At 38.4% G+C, this 27,458-nt stretch overlaps 1 protein-coding gene across 11 annotated transcripts in view; it reads right to left on the bottom strand.

Moving 5' to 3' along the window:
• Positions 1-21,680: 21,680 nt before the first annotated feature.
• The window catches only part of ST18 (ST18 C2H2C-type zinc finger transcription factor), a 169,180-nt gene continuing 163,402 nt past the window's right edge, over positions 21,681-27,458 (bottom strand). For all 11 annotated transcript variants that reach the window (XM_021555702.3, XM_021555709.3, XM_021555707.3 and 8 more), the window contains 3 exons: positions 27,341-27,444; positions 25,005-25,148; positions 21,681-24,223 (listed from right to left, as the gene is read on the bottom strand). In XM_021555702.3, the coding sequence (XP_021411377.2) occupies positions 24,083-24,223; positions 25,005-25,148; positions 27,341-27,444 (389 nt within the window). In that variant the 3' untranslated portion in view covers positions 21,681-24,082. The remainder of the gene's footprint in view (positions 24,224-25,004; positions 25,149-27,340; positions 27,445-27,458) is intronic.

The raw sequence follows: 27,458 nt of genomic DNA, 5'->3' as shown, positions 1-27,458 counted from the left end.
CTGTTGTAATATGAATGTTCTTAAATTATTAGCATTGTGCTTTTGGCATTGATACACCTTCATTGCACAAAGTAAATGATATGCACCATGGTCTAGCATTACAACAACCTTTGCTTATTTTTTAATAAGCAAAATTGTGGATGTCCTTATAGCAGAACAACTCTGTGTCTATTTAGTATACTAAAGCAAGTAAATTCAGAATAAAACTTGGGCGGCAAAATGGAGATCATGCTTTATGTTTCAGAATTTTATGTCAAATGGGTAATCCTTATATTATTTCTACTTGTGGCATTCTGTGGCCCATCATTTTCCTAAGGACAATTAGGAGTCTTTATTACCAGCCTGCCTGAGGAAACAGTAGTGTTTCTAGATCTGGTGCTTTAAACTTTATTGCTTCACTTCCTTCAAAGAAATTATTTGTGCCTGTAAATTAACTACTCTGAAAAGGATTTATGCAACGCATTACAGTATGTGATATAATCTGATGATATTTGTAAAAATTCCTTAAAATTTGGTCCTGAACTTTTATTAGGATGCTGTGGTCAACTGTTATCTTTAATAATTTTTTGACATTTCATGGAATATGCTACAACTACAAGACTAATAAAATACTAGTCTGTGACTTGATTTTAGACATCTTTCCTTATACTCATGTTGGGAAGGACCTAAAAGATCATCTAGTTTCAATCCCCTGCTATTGTCAGGGACACCTCTGAATCCAGTACCCCATATCCTGTCCACCATATGCTCTTGTAAACAGTCTCTCTCCATCTTTCTTACAGGCTCTCTTCAGACACTGGAAGGCCACAATTAGGTCTCTCTGAAGCCTTCTCTTCTCCGGGCCAAATAATCCAAATTCTCTCAGCATTTTCTCATAGGACACGTGCTCCATCCCTCTAATAATTTTGGTGGCCTCCTCTGAACTTGCTTCAACAGGTCCATGTCCTTCCTGTGCTGGGAACCCCAGAGCTGGATGCAGCGCTGCAGATGGGGTCTCAGCAGCACTTAGTTTTGTGTTTAATTCAGAAGAAATTATTTAAGTAGTATAAAATAAATTTTGCATGGATTTTTTCAAGAACAATTGGTATTTCAGTCTATTTTTATCACAGCTATTTTTTTTTTAACTTCATGGAGTGTAGGTTTTAAAAATATTATCAATTTTTATCCAGGCAATCTGCATAGAACCACAAGTCATGATGTGGGTAATACTTCCAGATTAGGATAACGCCTTCATATCTGTTGGATGGACTTTTTATAGATTCTACACTACAACCTGAAATTTGCAGGATGCACATGATTGCGTTTTCCACTTGAAAAAGGGACACTCTCATGGTTGCCTTGTTTTCATTCTGTGAGCTTATATTTATCATCAGAAAAAGAATCACAGAAAATTTTCAAAAGGAACATGATGATGAGAGCCAGAAGCCTGGGGAGGTTTGTGGCTTTTGAAGTTTGAAGGAAGAGGTACTTAAGGTTCCTTTTCAGATAATGAGAAAAAGATTCTGATGTTTTTTGAAAGTGGGAATGTTGCATAGAGGCTCATATGTGTATTTTGTTACATTTCAGTCCTGTACTAGTACTCATTTTCTCCAGAACAGATTGTATGTAATTAGTTGAAATAAATACCTGCTATGGAGTTTAGGACACCCTCCAGAAAGACTTGGCAAGAATGAAGGCTTCCCAAATCCCAAATTGAGACTTAAAATAGTCCTCCCTAATCATAGGGATATTTATATTTGACAGTTCAGCCTTGTTTGACATGGAAGTTTTTCAGGCATATGCGTCTACTCCACTTTTCTAGAAGTAAATTAAGTTTGTCTCCACTTCATGCTGTTTTTGCCAGCCTGATTGGGTTTCTCATAAAGTCTCACACGTGGGATGTACAAAAAAAGCTGTAATTACTTTATGTAGCAAGTGGATGTGGTAAAAGCTGTGCCAAAGCTCAGAGTTTAGAGTATCTCTGTAGGTGCACACCTTCTTTGCATAGAACAATTCCCTCCCATGGTATTACAAAGAAGAAAGGTTGTTTTCCTCCAGCTCTGCTACAGTCAGCAGATATAGATCAAAGTGGTTGAAGTGATCAAGATACATTGGATTCATAAGTACAAGAATTTCCTCTCTGCTGGTTAGACTTTCCTTTCAATTACAGCCTGATCCTTACATAATTTATGCTGAAGATTCTCTACCTGTTCCAGTTGCCTGACTTCTTCCAAGTATCAATATGGTTCTAAACTATTGAAGGGCAATTAGAGACAAAAGAATTCCATATAAAGCCTGATGAAGTGATATGGAGCAAGGAAAGAGAAGGGCTTCTTATCAAATGGTATTCAGTAGCACTACTGAAGGGTGGAGTAGCTCCCTGTGAAATACTGTTGTGGTCCAGTTATCTGAATAAAATGTAGTTGTGGTGTAGAAGAGGTGCATGAGCCCCCTTGCAGCATCACTCTTCTCTCCTCCTGGCCTGTAATTAAAGGATGACTTTGAATGCTAAGGTCTGAGTCTCTCCAGATGCTGAGGTAGAATCTTGAGTAGTCTGGTAACAAGCAACCAAAACCAGCAGATAATACTTTACACTTTAGGGTGGAAAAAATGCAAAGGAAAGGACCTGTTCCATGAAATGCTGCATGTTTTCTGTTTCCTCTAAATCTATGGCAGCTGTAAGTGTTTACTGCCTATGAAAGATAAATGGATCTATGATATCATACTCAGAGATTCCCATGGGAACATTTTGTGGGATAGTATAATTTATATGACCACAAGTGTGAACCCTCTGGACCAAAAGGTCTACACACTGCTTCCTGATTTAACTCCTTTCCTATTCAAATGCTGATGTCCACCTGAATACTATATTCTCATTTGATTAAAAAAGAAAAAAGGAAAAAGAAATAAAAAGGAACCAAACACTTTAAATGGCTTTTAAAATCCCATACACCATATTTTTTATTGTAATTTTAATAGATTATCTCTTAATTGATTAACTGTAACATTTTATAAAGCATATATCACACTTTTCGGAGTCATCTAGTAGACATTGCCACTCCAGGTTTTAAGTTACTATTTGAAGCATATCAAAGACAGATTTTCATAAAATGGCAACATTTTATCTATAAAGACTGAAAGGCTGAGGGAATTTTAATTGTTCAGCCTGGAGAAGAGAAGGCTTCAGGGTTTCATAATTGAGGCCTTCCAGGATCTAAAGGGAGCCACAGGAATGATGGAGAAAAGCAATTTACAAGAGCGTGTAGTTACATAACGAGGGACAAGGACTTCAAAATGAAAGAGGGTTGGTTTAGATTAGATATTAGGGAGAAACTGTGAGGGTAGTGATGGACTGGAACAGGTTGCTCAGAGAAGCTGTCAATGGAATGGGGTTAATAACTAGATTAAGGTCCTCTTCACCTCAAGTCATTCTAGGATTCTTTGAAGTCAGATGTGTTTCTACTCACGCTTCACAGTGTTCCATGTATAGGTGTGCAAACATGTGAGGAAGACATGCAGAATGAGATGGTTACCTTGCTAATGCTGTGGGGACTTCTGTGCAACACATTACAGCAATTCTTTGTAGAGCCACCCTGTGTCTGCCATCACTAGTGCAATGCAAGAGCTTGTAGGATGAAGTTTACCAGAATATCTAATTTCCACTGCTTTAAGCCCAGTTTCTGCAGTGCCTTTGGTTTGTCTTAGCACTAGAGTCTGTCACAAGACATTCTGGGAAGATTATGTGGTTCAGGACATCACATGATTTGAAGTTGGTCCTTGTGCAGGTGCTGTGCTTTAATAACATCGTCAGGCTACCCCTGAAGATAAAGTGCCAGCTGCTATAGGAACCACACTCCAAAGTGGCTCTGCAGGACCCTGTCTGGTGTCCTGAAGTGCTGGCAGTGGGCCAGCACAAAAGAGCTCAGCTAGCACCATGCATTTTCTCCCCCATAAATTCTTGGGGATCTCTACTCTTCCTGGTATCCTGGTGTACTAACAGTCAGTTCCTTGTGCTTTTAGCAATACCCACATTAGGTCTTCCCCCATCTGACTATCGCTTGTGCCCCAAATCAAAGAGTTTACAATAGTAGCTCTGAAGTTAATTTTGTTTCTTTAACCCCAAGAAAGAGTATTAACCGTGTTTTATCATTGTTGGGGATGTACACTATTTAAATCCCTAAACCTGAGTATTTATTTACCTAGTATGTAAGGTTGACTGTTTGCTGACGTTACGAAAGAAATGGGAATCCATTTGTTAGTGAGAGTTTTTTGTATTTATCCTGGCTTCATAAATTCTTGACTGTCAATCACCCATTGTCTTGTTTCATTACACAAACCATTTCTTAAGGCTCACCACAACAGGAATTGTTTTCACTTTTGTTCTGCTAATGGAACATGATTTGGAAAAACTCTATGAAATCATTGAAGGAATCTTAGCGTAAAATGAAAAATATGAAACAATTTATTTACCATTGGGGAAAAATGTAGGTTGGATAAGAAAAAGGCAGTAAAAGAAAGAAATGGAGATAGATATGGAATTACAACTCAATCCAGAGTGTGAGAGCCTAAAACACTACAGGAGTAATACAGGTAATGAATCAACACTCTGGGAAACCCACAGGCAGTTTCCAAAACATTTTGTCTTTGGAGAAGATAAAAATAATTTCCATAAGAATTATATTAATGGGCTTACAACCAACACAGAGATCATATACTGTATTTTCAGCCAACTGTTTCTCCATTGTGGCTGAATAGAAGTTTTTAAAGCCCTTCTGTTAGATAAAAGACATTGTTCTGCAACTCACACAGCAGAAATATCCTTGTTTCAAGTCCAGTTGTCACCACCCTAAAAAGGATTGCTCTCTATTTTTGATACACAACAGTTTTTCCAGGTGATAACACCACTACAATGTTTGGTTTGTTCAGAGTTGAGCTTGACAAATAATTTATGACAGTTGTCAAAATAACAAAACTATTATCTCTTAATAAATTTCCTACAAAAGCTTCTGTGAGTTTTTTTCATATTATTTTTTGTAAATATTCCTTAGAATATGGGGAGCAAAAGAACCAGAACAGTCATTATTTGCAATTCAATTTATGAGTGGCATTTGTTTTTAGGTTCATGGATATTCAGCACTGTGGTTATCAAAACTCATTGTGTCAACAAATTTTTGCTTTCAGTGATTAAGTCTCAGGAAAACATCACAATCTAAGGATTATAAAATCGTGGTTAAACAGTTGCTTTATTACCAGTGAAAAAAAAGTATAGAATTTGGTATAACTAGATTGTCAAGTAGTTAATCCATTATTCTTGGGAATTCTGTAAATTACTATGATTATTTTAAAAAATTATGGAAGCACTAAAAATAGCATGTAGTGTAGCCGGAACTTGAAAACTAAACTGGCAGGCCAGATGAAGATGGAGTTAAAAGCAAAGCAATGAGCACTGAAATATTTGAATCCTTCTCTTAAAGGGGTGGTTGGAAACCATAAGAAAAAGAGATTACAAAAATCTCAATCCAGACCCTCTTTCTGGTCAATGTATAAGACCAAGCAGGAATTCTTCAAGGCTGAAAATACTGAAATTTCTCTATGTCCAGCCCCACCTCTCAACTGACAAATCTGACTCTGAACCTCCTTGATGAGGATGCCCTTGCAGCTCTTCATAGTGGCAAGGTCCTTCAGCGTTTCTTTGGGCCATGACACTCCTAATAACCCCCAGCCACCAAGTTTCTGCATTCAGCAAAATCCAGATGGATTCAGAGTTGAGGGTACAAGATAATTAACCTGGAAATCTGTTTGCATCCTCTTACTTTGAAGTCCCATATTCACAACTGTCAGAAAGCACAGGTAGAAATACTACTTAAAACCTGAGCAAATACTTTCTGTTGCTTAATGCAACCTAGGTCATTCACTCTGGAGTACCTACTGTAGCTGTGGAAAGATGTGTTGCCTAAGGGTTTGAACTGAAGGAGAAAGAGTTTGCAAAACTCAGTGATACTGATATTAATAGTATAGAGCCAGATGGTGCAGTCATCAATAATCTAAAAATATCCCTGGTGCATAGTCAAAAGCAAAGTAGCATGAAAATTAAAGTTAAAAAAATGCACTCACCAATAATGTCCTAAAAACCCTTTAATTGCACCCTGTGTTTGCTGAAAGGTCAATGCATAGAAACAGTGAAAGTCTTTGGCTGTGAGAAGTCATTGAAAGAGGATCCTGCCCATTACCTACTTGGCTAATTTTAATGTTGTGCTCTTAAGTAAGTGAGTTGGAATAAATACTTTAAACAGTGGCTTTAATGACACAAAATTTTTGTTAAAAACATGCACTCATCCTTCTATATACCTGGTCCACTAATGAGTCAAAATTCGTGTGACAAGCCTGATTCATCACTCCTGTGTGGGTTTTGATATTGTTTCTAAACCCTTTTGGAGAAAGGACAAAAATTTACCATTCTGGTACGTCCTATTTGTGCAACTATTAACAACTGTCTTGAGTGGTAATCAAAATAATTCTCATCAAAATCAGAATATATGTATTTATGTTTATATGTAAAGCTATTAGTACAATAACTAATATATATATATATATGATAGTTTCTCAAGTTATTTATATATATATACAAACATACATATCTATATATGTATATATATATGTATTTGTGAGCAGTGATCCACCCTGTCATCTGCATAGAAATAGTTCTAGACCTCAGCTGCTACATTTTTGCATTACTGTGAACATCTCCATCTAAGACTGTGGTTGATCACTGAATTAAAGCAAAACAAGCACTAAACAATAAGCACAATGTTTATTTCAATGTTTATTTAAATACTAATGAGATTTTTAACATGTTTATAGAAATTTATGAGGAGGTAGTCCACATTTAAGTCTTAGTAATTAGTTAATGCAAGCTTTAAATTCAATAATATTAACTAAGGGAAAAAAAAATACACACATGCATTTTTTAAAACCCCTACCTGGGATGATCTAGAGTTTTGATTTCTAGGCCCAGAGAAGGAAACACCACCAAAAATAAATCAATTTGCGTTCTGCTAGTCCCCAAAGAAAAAGGCTGATGCAGTGCATTTTTATTTTGTGCACATCAGCTATTTCTCAGACTCAAGTCTTTTTATAGTACATAACAAAAGGCAAGTGGGATGGGTTTTGTTGGTGTTTTTATTTCCCCCACAGGTATTCCCTAGCAATGGATTTGGGAGCCTTTGTTCTATGCAAAGTCAAAAATCTCCTGCATGCCTTCAGAGATCTACATGCACAAGCTCTGTAAAAGAAAGAGTACATGGAATTTCTCAGGGCATGTCAGCTTTTATGAAACTGAGCATTTCTTCAGTAACAGGAGGAGGAAATGGAAAAAGACATGGCAGGAGATTATACTTGTCAGGTGGAAGAAATAGCACAACTGCCTGCCACAAAGCCACCTCAGCCCCACGACTGCCTGTATAGCTCAAAGAGATAACACAAACCAACAGTGCTTGAAATGGTGAAATACTCGATAAATCTTCAGAGCAGGAGAAAATCTAAAGATTTTTTCCTTGGTATTGGGGATTTTTTTGGGTTTTTTTGGGTTTTTTTTTGTTTGTTTGTTTGTTTTGGGTTTTTTAAAAATATGTTTGGTTTTATTTATGTCTTGTCTCACTTTCCCCCCATCCTTTGTTCTGACAACCTTCTCACAGATTTCCTTTTCCAAAGCAGCTCTGGGCTGGGTTGCTGAGACCATGTGGACTTGCTCTGTCAGTGGTGGCTTTTCTAAAGTATGGAAAAAAGTTATTTTAGCGGGAGCAGACACCATGAAAACAGGAAGTGAGATAGAGGTTGGGGTGTGAAGTTTGGGGTGTGCTAGAGATGGCACTACATGTAGAATACTCCCATCCATGACCATAAGAAATGCCAAATTATTAAAGAAAAAAAAAGCCCATTTTTAAACTGCATGAGAGCTGCTGAGAAGAAAAGCATTTGAAAGAAATGAGTAGGTAATACAAGGTCACTTGCTCAAGAGTGCAGACAACTAAGACAAGGCGTTCTGTTCAGCCTCATGTCTCAGTACAGGTGTATATTATAGAAATGCATCAACATCAGAAGCATGGATAAGAATGAGATTTGTGCTGATTTTGCATTGGTGAATTTAGCCCAGATTTATATACAGTTCTATTCAAATATTCAACAGTTGCTTCTTGGAATGATACTTATTTCTTTTCCTCCAAACTATTCACTCCTTGAACCATTTCAGAGTAGAAATGGACAACGCTAAATCACACTGAAAGACTAACAGCAACTGAAATGAAGGTCAAATATATAATTTTTATAAACATTTATTTATTTTTTATGCAAAAATAAGACTAGCGGTGTTGTGACTATTCTTACAGTACAATACTTCGGCAGCTATAAAACCTGAGACTGCTTTTTTTGGCATCACCCAAAAAACAATTCAAAGGGCCAAAATATCCTTATTACCAGAATCCTGTAATCAAAGTCTCACAGAGCCCATGAGAGATACTTAGAAAACATTTGGATTTATATGTTAAAAAAATGAAAAGGAATATATTACATTTTTTTGGGTTTTTTTAAAAGCAAATGAAAACCAATTTGTTTCAAAGCAATTCACTGAAAAATCTTGAACACCAATATGATGTTGGGCCTGTTTTATGCTTCCCTTTTTCTCAGAGAGCTGGTGATACCCTTATTTCTATGAATAATTTTTTATTCATTCTCACTTCAGGGGTGATTTTTGAAGTTATCAGTGGTACTTGTGAAGGAAAATCACTTTTGAGCATCCAACTTTTAAGGATAAATTTTTCAAAGGCACATAAGTGACTTAGTGGCCTACACTAATTTTCAAAAGTGATTTAAGCCCCCCTAGCCTACTTTCCTGACAGCCAAAAATATTTAGGATTTGAAGGGATTTATTTGGATGGTTTTTAGCATTGTTTGGCAGAGATGCACAACACAACTCCTCGGCCGCTCACAGCTTGGAATTTCAGCACCAACTTGAGTGTCTGTTTGCAGCTTGGGATCCTACATGGGAATTGCTAAGCTTGTAAGAAAGGGATTTTCAGCTTTTTAAGGCAAACAGCTGAGCGAGGAAGCTGCCTGAATTAGCCAATAGTGCAAGGCTGAAGAATGGGGCTTATGTGTCTGAGCAACTGATGCGATGCCAGTTTAGAGGTGGCTTCCCTCGCTCAGGATCCTTGGCTAGGAGCTCTGCTGGACGTGGGCACTGCAGCCAAGTCAACTACTTAAGCAGCCTGTGCCCTGGTTGTCAAACCTCTGCTTGTCTTCATGGCTGTCTCTGCACACTTATTCTATTATTCTCATTATCCTTCAGCTGTCAGGTAGGATGGAGTTGAGCTTTTCTTCCATCTAGAGGTGTCCCTGTATTTGTCTTTCTCCATGGTGCTGGGTGACAGCCAGCCTCAGGCATGCTGAGGACACTGCTCAGTGGGTAAGCCAGTAATAGAAGGATATTGTTTTGATAGAAGGATATTTATGTTTAGATATCCAGGCTAAAACCCTGGTGTCAGGGCTTGCAGGATCTTTGCTTGAGGCAGGGCTCAGAGAAGCTCATTACTATGGTGCTGAAGTTGAGATTGGGCTGATTTGAATGTACTGGATAGCAGCAAGTGAGAAGTTATCATTACTGATTTGCTCTGATGGATTCACCATGATCTGGTTTTAAAATGCTCAGTGAAGCATCTTCAGGTGCATAGTTTGATTGTATGACCTGGCTCAAAGAAGTTGGTTTTGGAAATGGGATTTATCTTCATAACCTATTTATGCTGGGATGCCTCAAGGTGATCAGTATCACAGTATCGCACAGCATAAGTGACTAAATATTTAGGTATCTAAATATTTGTGTGATTTTGAATCTTATTTGCATTAAAAATTATTGATGCCTATCAGCATCCTTTAATACCTAAATGTCCTTACAAACATAACCCATATTATGTTTTTTTCTGTGTTTTTTTTAAATTGGAATGTGTTCTGAGTATCTGAATTGCAGTTCACAGATTTGAACATTAAATTATTATAAACATGTTAAAAAACTGTCTAAAAATAGTTTCTTATAACTGTTAAGCTATTAACTATTGAGGCAGCTGCATTTTCTGTTTCAAACTTCTTTATAATGGAACATGGCTTTATTATTTCACAGTTTGTTTTGAAGTCCTGCCACCTATTGGTTTATCAGAGCATTGATTAGGGCAGCTGGATGTGTCCCTGTGAAACTACAAAGGAAAATGGATCTTACACCATCAAACCCCTCAGCACTAAGAAATCTAACAAGTGAGCAGAAGTAATTTAGCCCCTTTGCAATTGCCAGATAATTTGGTACTGCTATATTTGAACCCCATATGGACAAGGCAATTACTAAACCTTAGGTTCTCTCCTTTTGAATTTAGAAAAAAAAAAAAAATCCTCTTCAAAGATAAAAACACTGAAGCCCTGGAATCTTATTCAAAGGATTTGCAGACTACACTAGAAAAATGTACATATGTTCATTGATGCAAAATAGTTTTTAAATATACAGATATGCATGCACTACATTTACTTGTTTTGAGCCAAATTGTGCATAAATAACTTCTCTCCTAACTGCAAACAGATCAATCATTCTGCCTGTATTTGCAAATGCCTTCTTCTCTACCACTAATACATTGCACTGGGGGAATTTTAGAATCCTCTTGTAGCTTATGGTAATGTTATCCTGGTACCATGTTACTTTCAAGGTCCTTACCAGAACACTAAAAACTGGTAATAAGAGTATCTGGATAGTGAAAGCAGAGTACAGACAGAAGTTAAGAGTTACATGAACAGTGCATGACAAAAGTCTAAGGAGTAAGTATCACCTATATGGGAGCAGAAGTAAAAACTTGGTGAAAAAACGTATTTCTAGACCTTCTGGTACTGAGATATTTGAAATTTTGCTATGAAAGTGAGGATTTTCCAAGACATAGCTGAATCTGCTTTTAACTTTAACATTTCTTAACGCTCTGTTCAGGAGATGTTTCACGTGTGGACAGTGACCTTTGTCACCTCCATTGCCTGATTTCTGCCTGGTATCCCTCAGGGCAGAACAAAACAAATAAACACTTGAGGAAAAGAGACTTGCAGCTACTGAGGGCTGGTCAGTCAACCAGCCCTTTGCTTTCCCTGCTGATACCAAAGTAGAGTAGGCGAAGTAGCATTGTACAGAAGAAGCAATGATCAACTTGTCACAGCTGCAACAGACTGTATAGAATAAGGCATCATTCTCAACAAAGCTTGCCCTGACAGCTCAATCAAGTTGTGTTATGCTTATTCATGCAAAAAGGTCTGCATGAAGACAAAATATTTTAAGTAAAGAGCTTAAAAAAATATATCACCCACAAGAAACTCCCAATTAGTTAACAGTTCTTTAAATATTGGGGAAACTGCTTAATTCAGAAGCCTTGCTGTCTTCTGTTCATTATTTTGTGTACCCAAAAGAATTCAGTAAAGTGCACTCCACATGATGACAGTGTGACAAGGGCCAATTTGTGAATAACTTGTCAACAGCTTGAATGAAACTCTAGAAATCCATAACAGGTGCTCGATAGCTATAATCGAGTGACAGATGGATTAGATACATGAAACCACAACAAACTGACTGAATGGGAGAGAGAGAGAGAACAAGGGTGAGAGTGGGGGAGGTTCATTAACTATAGAAGAGAGCAAAAATACATGAATTATTAAAGAAGCAGCATGAGCCAATTTGTGTGAGCGCTTCCTGCTCATCTTCAGCAGCCCTGGGAAGAGGAGCTGCAATGCCAACTACTACACACAGCAGCATTGGTCTAATATCTTGACTCTAGGCAGGGGTGTACCAGAGCTTGGCACTGGCCTTGATTGCAGAAATCACTGTTATATTTCAGTGCACACACAAGAGCTGATTCAGCAGTGTACTTGAGCACAGGCCTTGCTCTGAGCATGTGAATAGCACCATTAAGGTCAGCAGAACAACTGTATTAACTCACACAAACACGTTTAAGCATCTTGCTGAATTTTTGTTCTCTTTTGAGGGATGCAAAACACAAGGGAATGAACCCCAGCTAGTATGAATTGTTACAAGCCCCCTGGGGACTACTGACACAAGAGTGCTGAGTACCACTCAGGGGCACAGGCAGTGATGGACCAACATTTCTCTACTGGCTTTAAGTGGGGGTGTTGCCATCGGGGCCAGACCTGGGCCCTGCAGGTCTGTTCCTGTGCCAGCAAATCCAGAGGGCATCTCCCCATAGCCAGAGGCTGTCTGCACCCACCCCATCAGCTTTCCCTGGTTGGGGACCCACATCATCATCAGTGCTGTTTTAAGCACTCAGAGCCACTGTTAGGCACCCACTGACCACACAGAGCTTTGTTCCAGGTATGTCAAAATATTGTGTTTAATCTCAGCAGAGACACATTCTACTTAGTCATCGCCCAGCCTTTTTCTTCTACGTGGCTCTGACTGCAGGCAGGAGGGGGGCTCCTGTTACCACTCCTCATTTCTCTTCCTCTCCAATGGCTTTTCCCTTAAATTAGATTTTTTACTTTAAAATAAATCTTCTATTTCCTTACTTTCCTCCCATACACCCTGCTTAGAGCCACAATCCCAGATTTGCAGTTATTCTATCCAAACAATGTTCTTCCACAGATACCTCTTAAGGGAACAACCAAAACCTTGACAGCTGGTTTGCTTTTATAGAGTGACGTATCTTTTTTGTTCTGTCACATATCTTGCTCTGCCTAATATCTTCCCTCAGAGAAAAAATTGTGACATTTTGGAACCTATTCAGATGACAAACAAAATACATTTTGTGAACATTTCAGGTCTCTTTTATTAAAAAAAAATAAATTAGAAACTTTATTTCTATTTCTCTTCTCCATAAATGTAAACACACAGACTAAACAACTGCTTAGGAATGGAATTTGCTGTGCAGTCATTATCATACCAGAAACCCCTGTGATAATAAAATGCAGACATTCTGCAGTAAGTGTTGGACCCCTGACACCATTTAATTTTCTTGCACTTTGGCATAATACTTCTGTTTATGACATATTCAGTGCTGCCACCATCCAGGATGCTCTGTTTATCTGAGGTGAGACTGTTCTCTCTGGTTGTGTGAGTAGTGATCCCCAAAACACCACACCTGCACACTCAAACTCCCATGTGAGCGTTGGATCAGTGAATTCAGTGTCAGAATTAACCCAAGGAAGGCACTGTTTCATACTTGAATGCCTTTTAGCTCCTAGCAAGGAAAAAGAAAGTTGAGTTTCTAGATCCAGAATGTAGGGAAAAGGCAGTCCTGCACACAAGGATCATGCATTAATGAAATTCCATTTTGTTTCATTTAAGCTCTACTTTATAGTGTTTCAGTAGCACATAGCTTCTTGCCTTGAAAGATTGCCTGAGAAAAAGATTTCACTGATTTTATTTTTTCTTCTAGAAAAAATGCAGTAATGTCTATCTAAAGATGTGACTAAGGGGATGAAAGAGCATAAGATAGGAGATGAAGAGATCATGAGCTCTGATTATAGGTACTCAGCTGTCACCACTATCGTGGTCAGTAATGATAATATAATAGCTAACACGACTGCTAAGGACAGAGCAGGCAGGCACATGTAGCAAGCAACAAAAGCATATTAAAGGAAATTGCAGCTCCACTGACAATCAATTGTGTTTCAGTATCTGGAAGAGTTTGTGTGTTTGGGTAGTTCTTAACCATTGTTTCTACAGAAACACAGCTAAGATTGGAGAAAGTTTCCTGTTTAGTAAGTGAATTTTCTTATTTCTCATTCAGATCTAACAAAATGTTCCTCTCTTTTGGCTGAGAAACCTATTTTATGTATATTAGCCTTGGATCTAACAGTATTTCTCTGTTCCAAAGTTAAAAAACCCAATCTGATTGCATGCTCTTATGTCTATGCCTCCTTTGTAATGAACACTGTAATTATCACCATGCAGAGAATTTTGCCTGTCTACTCCACAGCTGTTTGTGGGTGAAACAGCAACTCTATGTGAGCAAGTACACAGATGTTCAGCTATTGAATCACTTCTTTGCAATCCAGACCTGACAATAATTAGGATGTCAGTGATCTCCAAGCACCTGACCAGTGTTGGCTTTCTTATTTTAAGAAAACAAATTAAACTTTGGCCTGGTGGATTTTAGTGTACTGAAGCAAAAAGTGACAGTTGTGTAGACTGGGAGAAACTGGCAACTGCACTTTGGATCTACATGAAGATGTTTATTTTGAACCTCTCTACTTTACCTAACCCTTTTGAGGAATATCTGCAACAAAAAAAACCATAATCTGTAACATCGGCTTCTTTCACTGGAATGAACAAGTATACTAGATGATGGTTTGGGATTTTTTGCACCTATTAAGCCAGCTACAAAACTGTCAGAACTCCCCAAGACTGTGTGAATAGCTGTACCACTGATTTACACTTAGGATCTCATTGAGAGAATTCTAGAGACTGATGCGGTCTTGCTCAAGTCTGCAGCTAACAGCTAGATGAAAGGAATGTTATTAGCCCCCTGTTTCACAGATGGAAGGTGAGAAAGAAGCAGCATCTTTCCCAGAGTTGTGGATTCATACACTTGTGTAACCAAATGGCAGACAAATGCCTGTGCACACCTTTCACTCCTCCATGAATAGGAGTGAGAATTTGCACATGTACCATTTGCATGTGGTCAGCTGTTTGAAGTGTAAATGGTGTCACACCATGCAGATTTGCTTTTCAAACTCATTCCATTAAGACACTTCACCAAGACTTGCAGGTTATAAGTGTTAGAGTCAGAACAGCTGCAAGGAGAGTACTTTTCCCCTTGCATTGTGAGAACAGCTGTCGAAAGAGGTGTTCTGATTGAATACTGTAAAAAGAAACTAGAAACAATCTAAAATGCTTCACATTACAACTTTTTCAAAATCCAGTCATCTAGATGATTCATCTGCTAGTAGCCCATATGAAAATGAAGAACTTTAGAAAGCCATTACTTTGGCTTGAATAACTTTTTCCTTTAGCTGATCAGACCTGATGATATCAGTTTCTTCACAGGTTGGAGGCATAAGAGCACAGTTTTTACCCAAACATTTTTCCTATTCTGTCTTCTGGACAGAAAAAATAAAACAAAACCAAAGAAAGCTCCCAACACAATAAAGCAATATAAAACCTTTCATTAAAACACTCATTCTTTATTATCAGCTTATGTGAATGATGTAGGGGGAATTCCTATATAAGGACTTGGTCTAGGTTCTGAATTTTCAAAAGTTGTTTTGTTTAAAAGACCATGAAGCCAACCATAATCAACATGACCAGACCTCCTTATATTTAAACCTGAAGTTAAGAGTTGCTCTTAAGCCAAAAATCCATGTGTATATTGTGACTTCTAGATAAATTTGAGACCTAGAATAGTAATACTTGGTTGGATCCTAGATTTCAGTGTTAGAGCTATTCCTGTGTTACTCAGGAACATGCCAGGTAGTGCATGAGTGTGCATTAGGAGATGTGTTGAACAGACTTCATGCTGATTTTCAGCTCTTCCACATCTTTCTAGGATATCTTAACTTATTGACTGACTTTGATATTACATATCACTCTGAAAAGGACAAGAAGTCTAAAGGATGAAAGATCTCAATCAGATTTCAAAGATGTGTATTCATACCACAGGGGAAAGAGAGGGAGTATTAAAATTTTGGAAGCTGAATGCTTGTGCCCTCGGGCCAATGCTGTACATTCAGCAGCAGGCTGTCATACCCTAATTGCTAGTACCCCTTTGTGAATCAACATCTCTGAGAAGCCAATTCTACATGAGGCTTCTTTAATATACATCTTCTCATTTGCCCCATGTATATTTCAGTTTGCCATCTGATAATTGGAATTGTGTGGGTAGCAGCCGGTACCATCTGGCTTGTTAATAAGTAGAGGATAAAAATGTCTAATGCCTTGCTCTACATAAATACAAGAATTACCCTACAAATAAACAGCTCCCTAAAACCTCAACTGATGAGAACAAAAGAAAATAGTGTGGTCCTAGCTCATTAAAAAAACACTGAGGAGAGAATGAGGGAACAGTGGGAAAGCCTCATCACTTCTCATCTGAAGTTTTAGTGTAACTAAAACATATGGGGAAAATAATGCAAAATTAAAAGTGATAATGCACTTTTCACACCAAAACATATTGGGCCACTATACAAATGATGCAATTAAAACTGCTGCCTTCAGGAGCCAAAACCTAAGCTGAATAAGTACGGTACAATTAAAGTTTTTGATTTAAAACCAGTGAAAGATTTATCATAATGAAGCTCAGAATAGAGATAATATGACTTGGGGGCATCAAAGCCGAGCTATAGAAAGCCACATGTCCTACAACATGGAGTTAGAATTGGAAGACTGACATCAGCAGATTTTAGGGCACAGAAAGGCTTACAAGTTCATTTGCACGTGAATGGCCAAGACCATGCAAAATCTTGCATGTAAACAGTGCAGCATTGTAATCACTACTTTAATTAACAGGAAGGCAGTGCAAAGCTGTCTGCATTGGGGAAATAAACTCTGATCCTGTGGGCTGGATGCAAAAGCCTCACTGTTGTGTTTGGAACCTGCTGGAACTTGTACAGCGCCTTATCTGGAGGGCTTCACGCGCGTCACGACAATGTCCTCTAATCTGGCAATAAAAAGGGAATCATGAGTGGTGGCAGCCGGGCCAGCCAGCCAGGGCTGCAGTCACGCTATGCTCCCAAGATGGTGAAAGGAGATTTAAGCCTCTTGCAGAAAATACCCAACAAGGATTGCCTCCAGCTTGGCTTGGGTATGAAGGGCAAAAAGGGAGGAAACGCAGCTGAACGGTGGCTACTTGGGTGGGGCTGGCAGTACGTGGGAAGGTGCCACCAGGCAGAGGGAAAAGGCACACAGCCAGCACCTTGGTTCCTCCTCACCACCAGCCACCTGCACCAAACCCCAGCCTGCAAAAGCAGACGTGCTGGCCATTGGAGTTTTGCACCTCTGGGGTTTTCCCCAGCAAGGCTTAGCCTGCCCTGCTGATGTTGGGTAATACCTTCATTCTTCCAGGTATAAACTCATCCTAGGGTGAACCAGAGCCCAGAGGTAGCGTGTGCTTCCCCAGGAAGGAGCGTTAGTAACACTACTGATGATCCCATAGAAAGCTGGAGAAGGTATTTAGTGTGACAAAATAGGTAGAGACCCACATTTGGAAAACAGGCCTGTTCTGCACTGGGTGGAGCTGATGTAGTGTGGCTCTCACGGGACTCTCGTGGTTTTCTGCCCCATGCCCCAACTCTGTAGCTGCCACTATAAACACAGGCCTATAGTCACTGCTTTTCTACCTTCATTCTTGCTGAAATATTTACACTCACACATGAGACTTCTACTGTTTGCATCCTTTGACGCTGCACCAAGCGCACGAGCACAGTTCTCTGGCCAGCTTTGCACTAACTCTTGCTGCTACTCTGAGTTGTACGTCATGCTGATCTGGAGCTGGCCCTTGCCAAACAGAAGCTCTAACAGCTGAACCTCCCTCCTCTTCCCTCTTCCCATGAATCATAATTTTGCTCTCATAGCAATCAGCTGTTTTTTCACAAAACCCGTAGGAGCTCCATTATCTCAATAAAAATACTTCTGCTTTTATAGCCTTTGCTTCTGTTGTTTTGAAATTTAGCTTCTGCATTTTGAAAATTTAGTTTGAAACTGGCCAGCAGCACTAACTGGAAGATATCTCCAAAGGAAACCATGTAAGAAGCAGGGCAATGAAATGAAGACTGTAATGTCTTATAAAGAAAAAAAAAGGGGGAGGGGTGTTATAGCCCTTACATTACATCTGCTCTTGTTCTTTCTCCCTCACTGTACACACATCTGTACCTCATGCCCTTGTGTAAGACTGGCATTGCTCATTCCCAATGCACTTTGGAGTGATTTTCATTTCCCAGATGTGGAAACAGAACTAGAATCAAATATCTTGCTCAGGGTTACCTAGAAACCTGAGTAAGGCCTCAGTCTGGGGTTTCTGAAGTGCTGTTTTGTCTCTTGCCAGCTGGAAAACACAAGGATGTCCCCTCACAGTCCTCAGCACTGGTGCTTCATGTGCAGTACCTCTTCCACACGTCTGTGCAGAGCTCAGCTCTTCAGTTTGTGGAGATGGCACTGCATTTCCACTGAAGGAATTCAATTTACACCCATTCTCCTGGTAAGTTTTTTATGAGCTTTTTAAAACCTTCATTCCTTCCCTAAAATCTTTTTGACCATACATCAGAATTAAAGAAATCAACTCCCAATTCTAGGCACTACTCTTCAAAAGGAACTAAGCTCATCCTGCATCTAAAAGATCAGATCAGTTTCATCCCAATAATTTTGAAATCAGTATAGAACCTGCGTCCTAATTAAAATTTTTTTATTGTTTTTGAAGTAAGCAGAGGGTGCACGCAAGATGCTACATGTTACTGTAATCAAGGAATATTGCTAGCCACATAGCTTCAACCCTAGCCCCAGCTTCAGAGAAATGTTTGGACAGACAGAATGAGATTAATTCCTTTGTTTTTTATTCATTTTTTAAAATTTTCTGTCAAAAAGAAAGAAAAAGTTTAAAAAAAAAGGTCCTCACAAACAGTAAATGAGGAGTTTGATAAGGTTTAGAACCAAGCTTGGGGAAACAAAAGTAATGTTTTCTTCAATACTTGGGATGGATAGAAGTACCCACCTGGAATTTTATGATGTATTGTTTGTGCAAACAAGCAAACAAGTGTTAACTATATATATATGTGTGTGTGTGTACATACATACATATATATATATATACATATATATAAAACAATGCTATGAAATAATACGAAAAATTAGTAGCTGGTAATTTAGATTGGTCAGAGAAGAGAATTTGGAAAAGACCCTGCTTGGCAAAACCAGCTGCGCATTTAATTTTTAAAAATTAAGTTACTCCAAGGGATGTGAAGCGGGGCACCAAAAGCTGGTTGGAAAAAATCTTGTGCAGTAACAGTTTCAGAAGCAGACAGCAGCAACCTAAATAGTAATTGCTATCACATAACTGAAAAGTCCTGAGATTTACTTAGACAATGTCCCTCGGAAAATTTGTTAAGAATGAAATGCAGTTAAAGCAATTTGTACCATGAAGTCAGACAGGAAATCAGACTAATCCCTGATGCAATTATGTGTAAGCTTGGCTGTCTAAGACTTACTAGAGCAAAAGAGACAGAAGAAAACCAAGCCAGAACGAGATATTGAAAGGTACTGAAAGTAGGTCACTGTCCTACATTACACAAAAGCTAAATGGAGCTCTATCATCCCACAATATCCTGAGCAAGTTGAACAAAGGACTTTTTCTGGTGCAAATCTCCTGGCAGCATCCAAGTTACACACCTGCATAAATCATGAAAAAAGTTTAGGTGTAGCAGAATTTCCGAGACAGGTAGAATGCATTGCACTGAATGAACACAGGAGGAAACCAAGGAGAGGACCTGTGTTATAACCCTGTGCCACTGCATGATAACAAATTCCCATCAAGAAATCCTGTGACTTATTAAAAGTACAGTGTAAGTAGGACGAAGGGGCATTGAGTAGAAAAGCCATGACACTGTTAGATACATACACTAAGTCAGCAAGGTAGAAGAGATGCTTAGTAAATAGATAATAGAGTAATTAGTAATTATTAGTAATTAGTAATTAGAGTAATTTAGTAATTAGTAAATAGAGATAAAATTGCTGTAGAAAGCAGAATCTGTTTTCTACAGAATCTATTTTCTACATCATAGATGCAAAACTCTTCATCATGGTTAGTTAAAAAAGAGAATAGGCTTCCTGAGCTGTCAGGACAGCAGATGTTGACTGTTCTTGCACCTCTTCCTTCTCTTTAATATTTAAATCTTCAATTCAACTTAATTAAAAAATTGGAATTTACGTATTTTTACTGAATTAAGTATTTTTCCCCTTATATAGGCACAGTTACAGAACAGTTGTTAAAAATTGAAACTTAAAAGATGAAAATTGTTTGAAAGGTTGTTCAAGCACAATGGGTTTTGCTGGTTTGGGATATCCCCAACTCCCCAGCTTATATTAGTTTAATAATGAATTAGGTTAAGTGTTTACTGGTTTTTTTTTTAATGGAAAAAGGCCATAATTCAACACCAAAACATTATCATAGCAAGTTGTTTAAAGATGAATGTAGATAGTCTGTAGATAATATTAATTTAATCACTTAACTGTGGATGTCATATTCCTATCCAAAACCACTAGGAAAAGTGATTTTCTGTTCACAATCCTTGTCTCAAATTGCTGGAAATGTTTGAGATTAGAGCATAGTTTTCTTAGGTGTATATAGAGCCCAACATCCTCATACCACTGCCTTCCCCAAATATTATAAACCCCTTATAACAAATATTATTATATTATTATATAATCATATAATAATATTTATTAGAGAAATCTGAATATTACATAAGAAGAGTTGTCTGTCTGACAATAAGATTTTCTAAACTTGTGATTTGAATTTAGGCAGTCAGACAAAATGAAAATGTTGGTCTCAGTCTTTGTCTGTATAGTATTAAGGCACATTGCTAAAACAGACCTGTTTCTGCTTCATCTGTGATGTGTGAGAAGAGACTGTCCCAATAGTGCCTCATGATATGAAGATGCACAGCAGAAGTTTAATAGTAAATTTTAAGAACCCTTAAAAATACTATTTTATATTAATTGTCATATTACATAGATAACTAATAACTGGCTTAATAAAAACAACCAGTTCATGGTGCCCTTGGATAAATGTTCTAGAACAAAGCAAACTCTGAACTCCACTGGAGCAGAGCTTCCCAGGACAGGTCTGTCTTCATTCCAGCATCAAACCTGGCAGGATTTGTGAGCATCCTGGGTTCATATGCTACAAATTTTTAAATTCCCTTCTAGCTAAATGCAGGACATGTATTTTTTTTTTTTTTTTATGTGTCAGTCCATTTTAGTTTATCTAAATATTTCTATTCAAATCAATAATTATCAGGCTTCTTGCTTTATGGCATTTAAATTTGACTTACTTTCCAAATGAACATTATTCCTTATCTGTGGAAAGTCGGAATCTGCAAAAAGAAATGCTCCTGAAGCCATTAGCACACATCCTAAATAAAATAGTTTCCTGTTTTTGCTACCATGTGCACTGAAAAAAGAAAGTCCATTAGATAGAAATACTGTCTTTCTAAAACCAGCAGATTTTTATTTCTGCAATGTCTAAGCACTGTAATTCTCAGCAGAAAATTACACTGGATCAGTGGGCGGTTCCGAATTGCTGGAAAGTTTACAATGGCTTTTATGCTTAAACATCATTTAGCAGCTGTTAAAGGTCAGCACAAATCCTGTACTTTATCAGTACAAATGAAGTGTAAAACTGCCAAGAAAAGAATGCATTAAATAATGCAGTGATTATCGTCTTGAATTTCTTTTCCCTTCAGAAGTGAAAAAGACCTCTTAAGTGGTTATATTTCTATCCTCCTTATTTCAAATTGACAAAAGTAAAACACTAATTAAATTATTTATATCAGAAATTAACTTACAAGGATGACACATTTTGTAAACAAAGCCACTGAAACACCTGACACATCTTATAGTGCCAGGTGCAGTTAAGAAAGTGTAATATGTTAGCATCCAGAGGCTAAAAAATCCAACAAAGTTGCTGCAATATTTCATTATCAATTTTATTTCCTACCATACACCAAATGTACAGCACAGAACACAATTTTGTTGTTTTGATGTAAGAAATATTAATTGTATGAAGAAACAGTATACAAACTACTCCAAATTAAAAAATGCATACATCATTGCTCTTTACAAAAGGTCTAATTTACAGTATAGCTCATCAATGCATTTAAACACAAAAAAAAAAAAAAGAAAAACAGAAAGAAAAAAAAACAGTGCACATTACAAAACACATCAAGTACAAGGGAGGCAAATAAATACAAACATACTTCACAGAACATCCTGAGCAAACAACCAAACACATATAAATTAACCTGAAGCCATAGTAAATCATAATAATAAATACATAGGTCAGTAAGAGATTTGTTTTTACTTAAATAAAATATATAACAAATTTGTTAAAATATTTAGTAAATTAAACTTTAGTCTTTGTAATGAGTGAACTCCTTTTGTATGCATTTAACAAGTATAACAAATGTTTGCTTTTTGAGTTTTTAGCAAGAACAATAATAGCAAATTTTTGTTTGGTGTTCTCCTATTTATATTAGACAGCACATATGGTAGCTTTTGAAAAATCAATTTAAAAATAAACACAGCTCCTAAGAACACACATTTTCCTCTGTCTAAACTAAGATCGGAGAGCTGAATCAGCCCCCCAACGAAAAGCAAGCCCCACCTAATTGCAGAACAGTGACCACAGTGCATGAGAGTTGAATCACTTCTGAATAGTACTTTTGTGCAGGAACAGTAATAATATAATTGTATATGTCAAGCCTGTGAATGCCATCATATTCAATCTAAATATAAATGCGGCTAATAAAAATAAACACTTTCATTATAGCACGGAAAAATTAAACACACGCTAGATCCATGTATACATTTACACTGAGGCACATATGCACATGAGGTGTGTGTGCATACAAAAAAGGCAGTTTAGCTGGTTGTTTATACCTTTTTCTTAAAAAAAATAAATATAAAAAAAACTTCTGAAACAATGCTTAATTACTTACAATCCCTGAAATAGACATTGCCTCTGTTATAGCAACCACTAGTTTCTGACGGATTCAGAAGTTCCACACCCAGGCTAACCGGATACTGAGGCGCACGCCCGCGCCTCTGCGCAAGTGCTCGTCTGTCCACACCTCCACCTGTCTGTCTGCTCTGTAGCACTTGGGACCCTACCAGAAGACTGGTGACAAATTCAGTATCAGCCTAGTATCAGTGAAGAAGGATGGGAGAAACCAGTCACGGTGTTGCTACTGATCATTCAAAGGGACAAGCGACCACCGTGGTGCCAGAGGGGTGTTGTTGCCCTCCAGAGCGCTGCCTTCTCAGCTGCCATTACCTTCAAACCAGTATTAAATGCCATTTCAGGGGAGATGTGTTCGACTCATTATGTACAAAGCCTTTAGCTTGGGATGTGTTTGCGATTTTTAAATCCAAATCCATTGCAATACTGGTCACTTGCTTAAAATCTCAACGTCTCATACTAAAAAAGTACCAGCACCTACCTAATTACCCTTCTTGTTTAGAGATAATTGTCATTTCTCTCCATGAGCTAACTCTGAACAAAAGCTGCAGTGGTAAAATAAATCTGAAGTTCTCTTGAAACATTTTAAATAATCATTCTCATAGGCTAAATCACACAGCCAAGTCAAGTGCTTTGCTGATTGCTATATTTCATTATTGCTAACATATTTTTTAACACACTGTTTTCCAGCATACTGTGCTTTTAAGAGCCCAAATTCCCCACTAGTGGGCACCATTTATCTTCTCATTCCATGCATCTTCACATCTCATGTTACTGCAAACCCATTTCCGATACAAAGCCATTATAAAAAAGCAGGATGTGAGGAAAATAAAACTAGAACCACGGTTCAGTCATTTGTTACTTTCATAGGTTTTTTTTTTTCTTCCTGTACAAACCCAGCATGTTATTTAATTTACAGTATAGCTTTCAGTCTATTTAAAATCCCATTGGAAAATAAATTAATAAACACATTTGTAAAAATATGGCAGGCCGCAAAAATGCTGTTAAAAGATAAAAAAAACAACTCTTTGATTAGAAATAAATAAAAAATATAAAAAATAGTCGCACACACTTTTTACATTCACTTTACAAAAACTGAGTGCAAAAGAAGAAAAAAAAAGGAAATTGTACTGAAATAAATACAATATACTAACAGAGTGCATTGCTGTTAATACAAATAGTCTGTTGTGGTTTTATTCTTTTTTTTTATGTCAGCTGGGAAAAAATTAGTGCAATGTTGCAATTGTAAATGCAGCATGGCAACCTACACCCCTTAGCAGTACATGAACTCCTAACAGATCCATCTGGAGTTTACTGCTGTTAAGTAATTTCTGTTGCCCAGCAGCTTTCACATCCTACACATGGATGCCCTTCACTGCCTGTTTGATACTTTCCAGCAGAGCTTTGCATTCGGGGGAATAGTCCCGTTCCAGATTGCTGTACATGTCTGTGAGTGTATTTACATATGCTTCGAAATTCTGCTCACTGATTGGCCCCTAAATGGAGACAAAACAGATTATAATTGTAGGAGGTAAAATTAAGGCCAGAAATACCCAAACACCCAACCCCAAGCATGTCAAAGGAGCAATATGGCAACTGGGGAGAAGTCATAAACAGGGCAGCCATCCAGATTAATGGAAAGGTTGTGGAAATTACAGGAGTTACATGTCCTGGGGAATCCACACTCTCTCCAAGCAAGAAAAGGAGTTGAAGATATTATGGTTAGTGTAATTTTTTTTTTTTTTTTTTTTTGCCAATTTGTCTCTGGGGTTATGACTGATGTTCTCCCAAGCTGTCCTTTCTTAATCAGGAACCAGGAAATCCTGGAAACAGGAGTACCTCTGTGGATTTGGCATTTGTTTGAAAGTAAGAAGTGAAATTCTTGAGAAGATGGAGCTTGGTTGTCTCCAAAAAAATCATCTGTATGAAACAGGTTATAGTTTTGATCTGGGAGCTAAGTATATGAGGATTCTCATCAGAGTGAAGTTTTCACTCTTTGTGCAGGGTGGGTGTTCAGACAGGGAGGTCTGATGGAAAAGCCTGCCTTGCCCGGTGTGGTAGAGGGAAGAGATACCAGGGCTGGTATTCCTCAAAGTTAATGCACCTACTACCACACAGACTTCATGATCTTGCATCTCTGCAAAGCAAATCAGCCTAAAAGCACTCTCTACTAATGCAGCTCCAGTGCTCATGCCAGTCCCTGACTTTGCTCATCTGCTTCAAGTGCTGGCAAGACAATCTCCAAAGAAGGTGTTAACCTGCTGGCTGTGGGCTTACCATCTGTGGCAGCTGAATGTCAGCGAGGCTGGAGATAAGGGCTTGGCTTAAGCCAGCTAACTCCTTCAACAGGCTCTCGTTGTTCTGCTCTATGAGTTTGTTCTCCTCTTCTATTGTTTTCAAATTGCTCTCCATCGATGTGATCTAAAAGAGACAGGCAGGCACAAACACAGTCAGATAAACCCTTGGCATTATTGTTACTGCAGTTTGAACCCAAAATATCAGGTGGGTGATTACAAGAGAGGCCATGATCAATCTGAAACTCAGCTATGTTTTTTTTAGGAGAGACATAGCTTTTCCACAGAACATTCAGAGCAAAGAAGAGGTTGTATTTGCTCTGAAATGATGGACTTTGATGCTGGTTCATGGAGAAACCTTGTGGCAGCAAGGCACTAGACAGTGCCTCAGAGTGGGAAGAGGGAATTGAGCTTGGAGAGGAGGGTCAGGGTGGAGTGTGGAGCTGGGACAGAGTGTGGCCTCAGGGCTGGCGGAGGGAAGGAGAAAGGAGGTTGATGTTTATATTGCTGTTCTGCTCTTACAGCATCCCTGCTGCTCGACCACAATAGCGAGGGCACGGGTATTAGCTGTTGTGCTATTTTCCTGCCCTGCTCCTGGGTGAGCTCTGGGCTGGCTGGGATTAGCAACAGGCCTGGTGCTGGGAACAATGAGAAAAAAATAGAGTGGAAAGGAAACTGAGAGGCTGAGGATGTACCACAAAGATGATCTCTGACCAACAGAATGGAGAGTTTTGGAAAGAGCAGGGAAAAAATGGTATATTTTTAAAAGTGGGAGTTCTGGGATATACTCAGATCTAAAAGCTTAGATGTCAAAAGTGCTAAAAAAACAAAGTGCTAAAAAAACAAAACTAGCAATGGTAGGGTCTGGTTCCCTCCTGCCCTGCTCCTTGTCTCGGGAGCAGACAGCTCAGCAGGGTAGAACCAAGGGCTGCCATCCCTGTGCCCTGCCACAGCTCCTCAAGGCACTGATCGGCGCAGTCCTATCCATGATTGCCATACCCTCACTTCCTTATTAGTATGCACCTCTTTGCACTACTTAATTGCCTCCTGCTTGTGGCCACTTTACTTCCTTCTTCGCACAACTCCCCAGTGTGAGAAACCCCTTTTTGTGTGCCTGCCATCCACTACAATGTGTCCTCTGGAGGGTGTTCGTAGCAGTCTAGCACCTGGCTGGGATGGAATAAAAGGAGGCAGGAGATTTATGTTTTCTGCTGTAGTTCAGTTCAGGCTTTGCTGGTCAAGGTGCCTTCACCAGGGAGAAAGTCCAGGGAGAAGAAAAGTGAATGCATAAACTGGGTGATCTCCATGCAAATAGCACAGTGACCACCAGAGAGGACCAAGTGTGACAGTGAGCACAGCCCCCCTGCAGCACAGTTTGGGCTGGATATCCCCACAACTGCTGTAGAGTGAAGCCAGATTGTTTAGATCCAGCACAGGTGGCACAGGCTTCTACCTTGTTTAGACTGTACACCCAGTGGTTATTGCAAAAACATCATGAGTCAACACTGCTCATTCCAATGTGGTGCAAATACAGGCAGGTATGATTACACTCAGTTTGGTTTAGGTCAGTTTAGGTTTATATTCAGTTTACAGATTTAATTTTATTTCACTCTTATTCTGAAAATTCTGAAACTTCTGCTCATGCTTTTACCCAGTTTGCCCAGGTTAACTTCCAGGTGCATATGGGAGTCCAAAGGGATGAAGCTATACAGCTCACTCTGTAGAACCACTATCAGCATATTAAAGCCAACTTAATCTCTCCAGTTCACAAAATAATGAAAGAAAATTACTCTTTTCCATAACTCCCATTAAAATAATTTCCTACACAAACTAGCAAAAGGTATACATTTTTTACCAGCTGTTGCCTGGAGGCAAAAGTCAAACTATTTGAATAATTGACAGTGGGTGAGCTAAGCTAGGAAAATTTTCTTAGATACACACAAGACCTCATTAGATTCAACACTCATTAAGATTTGGAGAGGGTTTGTAAGAGGAATTATCATCCCTAAAAACTCAAGTCATAGACGTCCATGGTTTGGTAAGCAGATGTTTGGTCAACAAAGAAAAATGAATGTTTTGTTTAGTAAGTATGTTTCCTGTCTGCTTGTTAGGATTAGCTACAAACTTCCCTGAATTTCTCACTCACCAGATCTTTAAGACAATACCTGCTGCTTATTTACAGAAAACAACAAAAAACAAGAGCTTGGAAAAAGGAGTGCAGAGGAGACTAGTTATTTTTAAACATAGCATTTACATAGCATTTAATTTACTTATTGTGCTTAAACATAGCATAGGAAAAGATTTCACATTTATGCATACCTGAGTTTGAAGTTTCATCATGTCAGCTTCAATTTTAAGATTGGATTCATTCAGTTCTTTTATTTCCTCATCCAAGTGTCTTATTTCTTCATCACTCTCAATACCTGTAAACAGTTAA

The sequence above is a fragment of the Lonchura striata genome, chromosome 1 (genome assembly GCF_046129695.1).
Source record: "Lonchura striata isolate bLonStr1 chromosome 1, bLonStr1.mat, whole genome shotgun sequence".
NCBI lineage: Eukaryota > Metazoa > Chordata > Aves > Passeriformes > Estrildidae > Lonchura > Lonchura striata.
The sequence above is the reverse complement of the archived record's forward strand: the minus strand, read 5'-3'. Positions and strand labels throughout refer to the sequence as shown.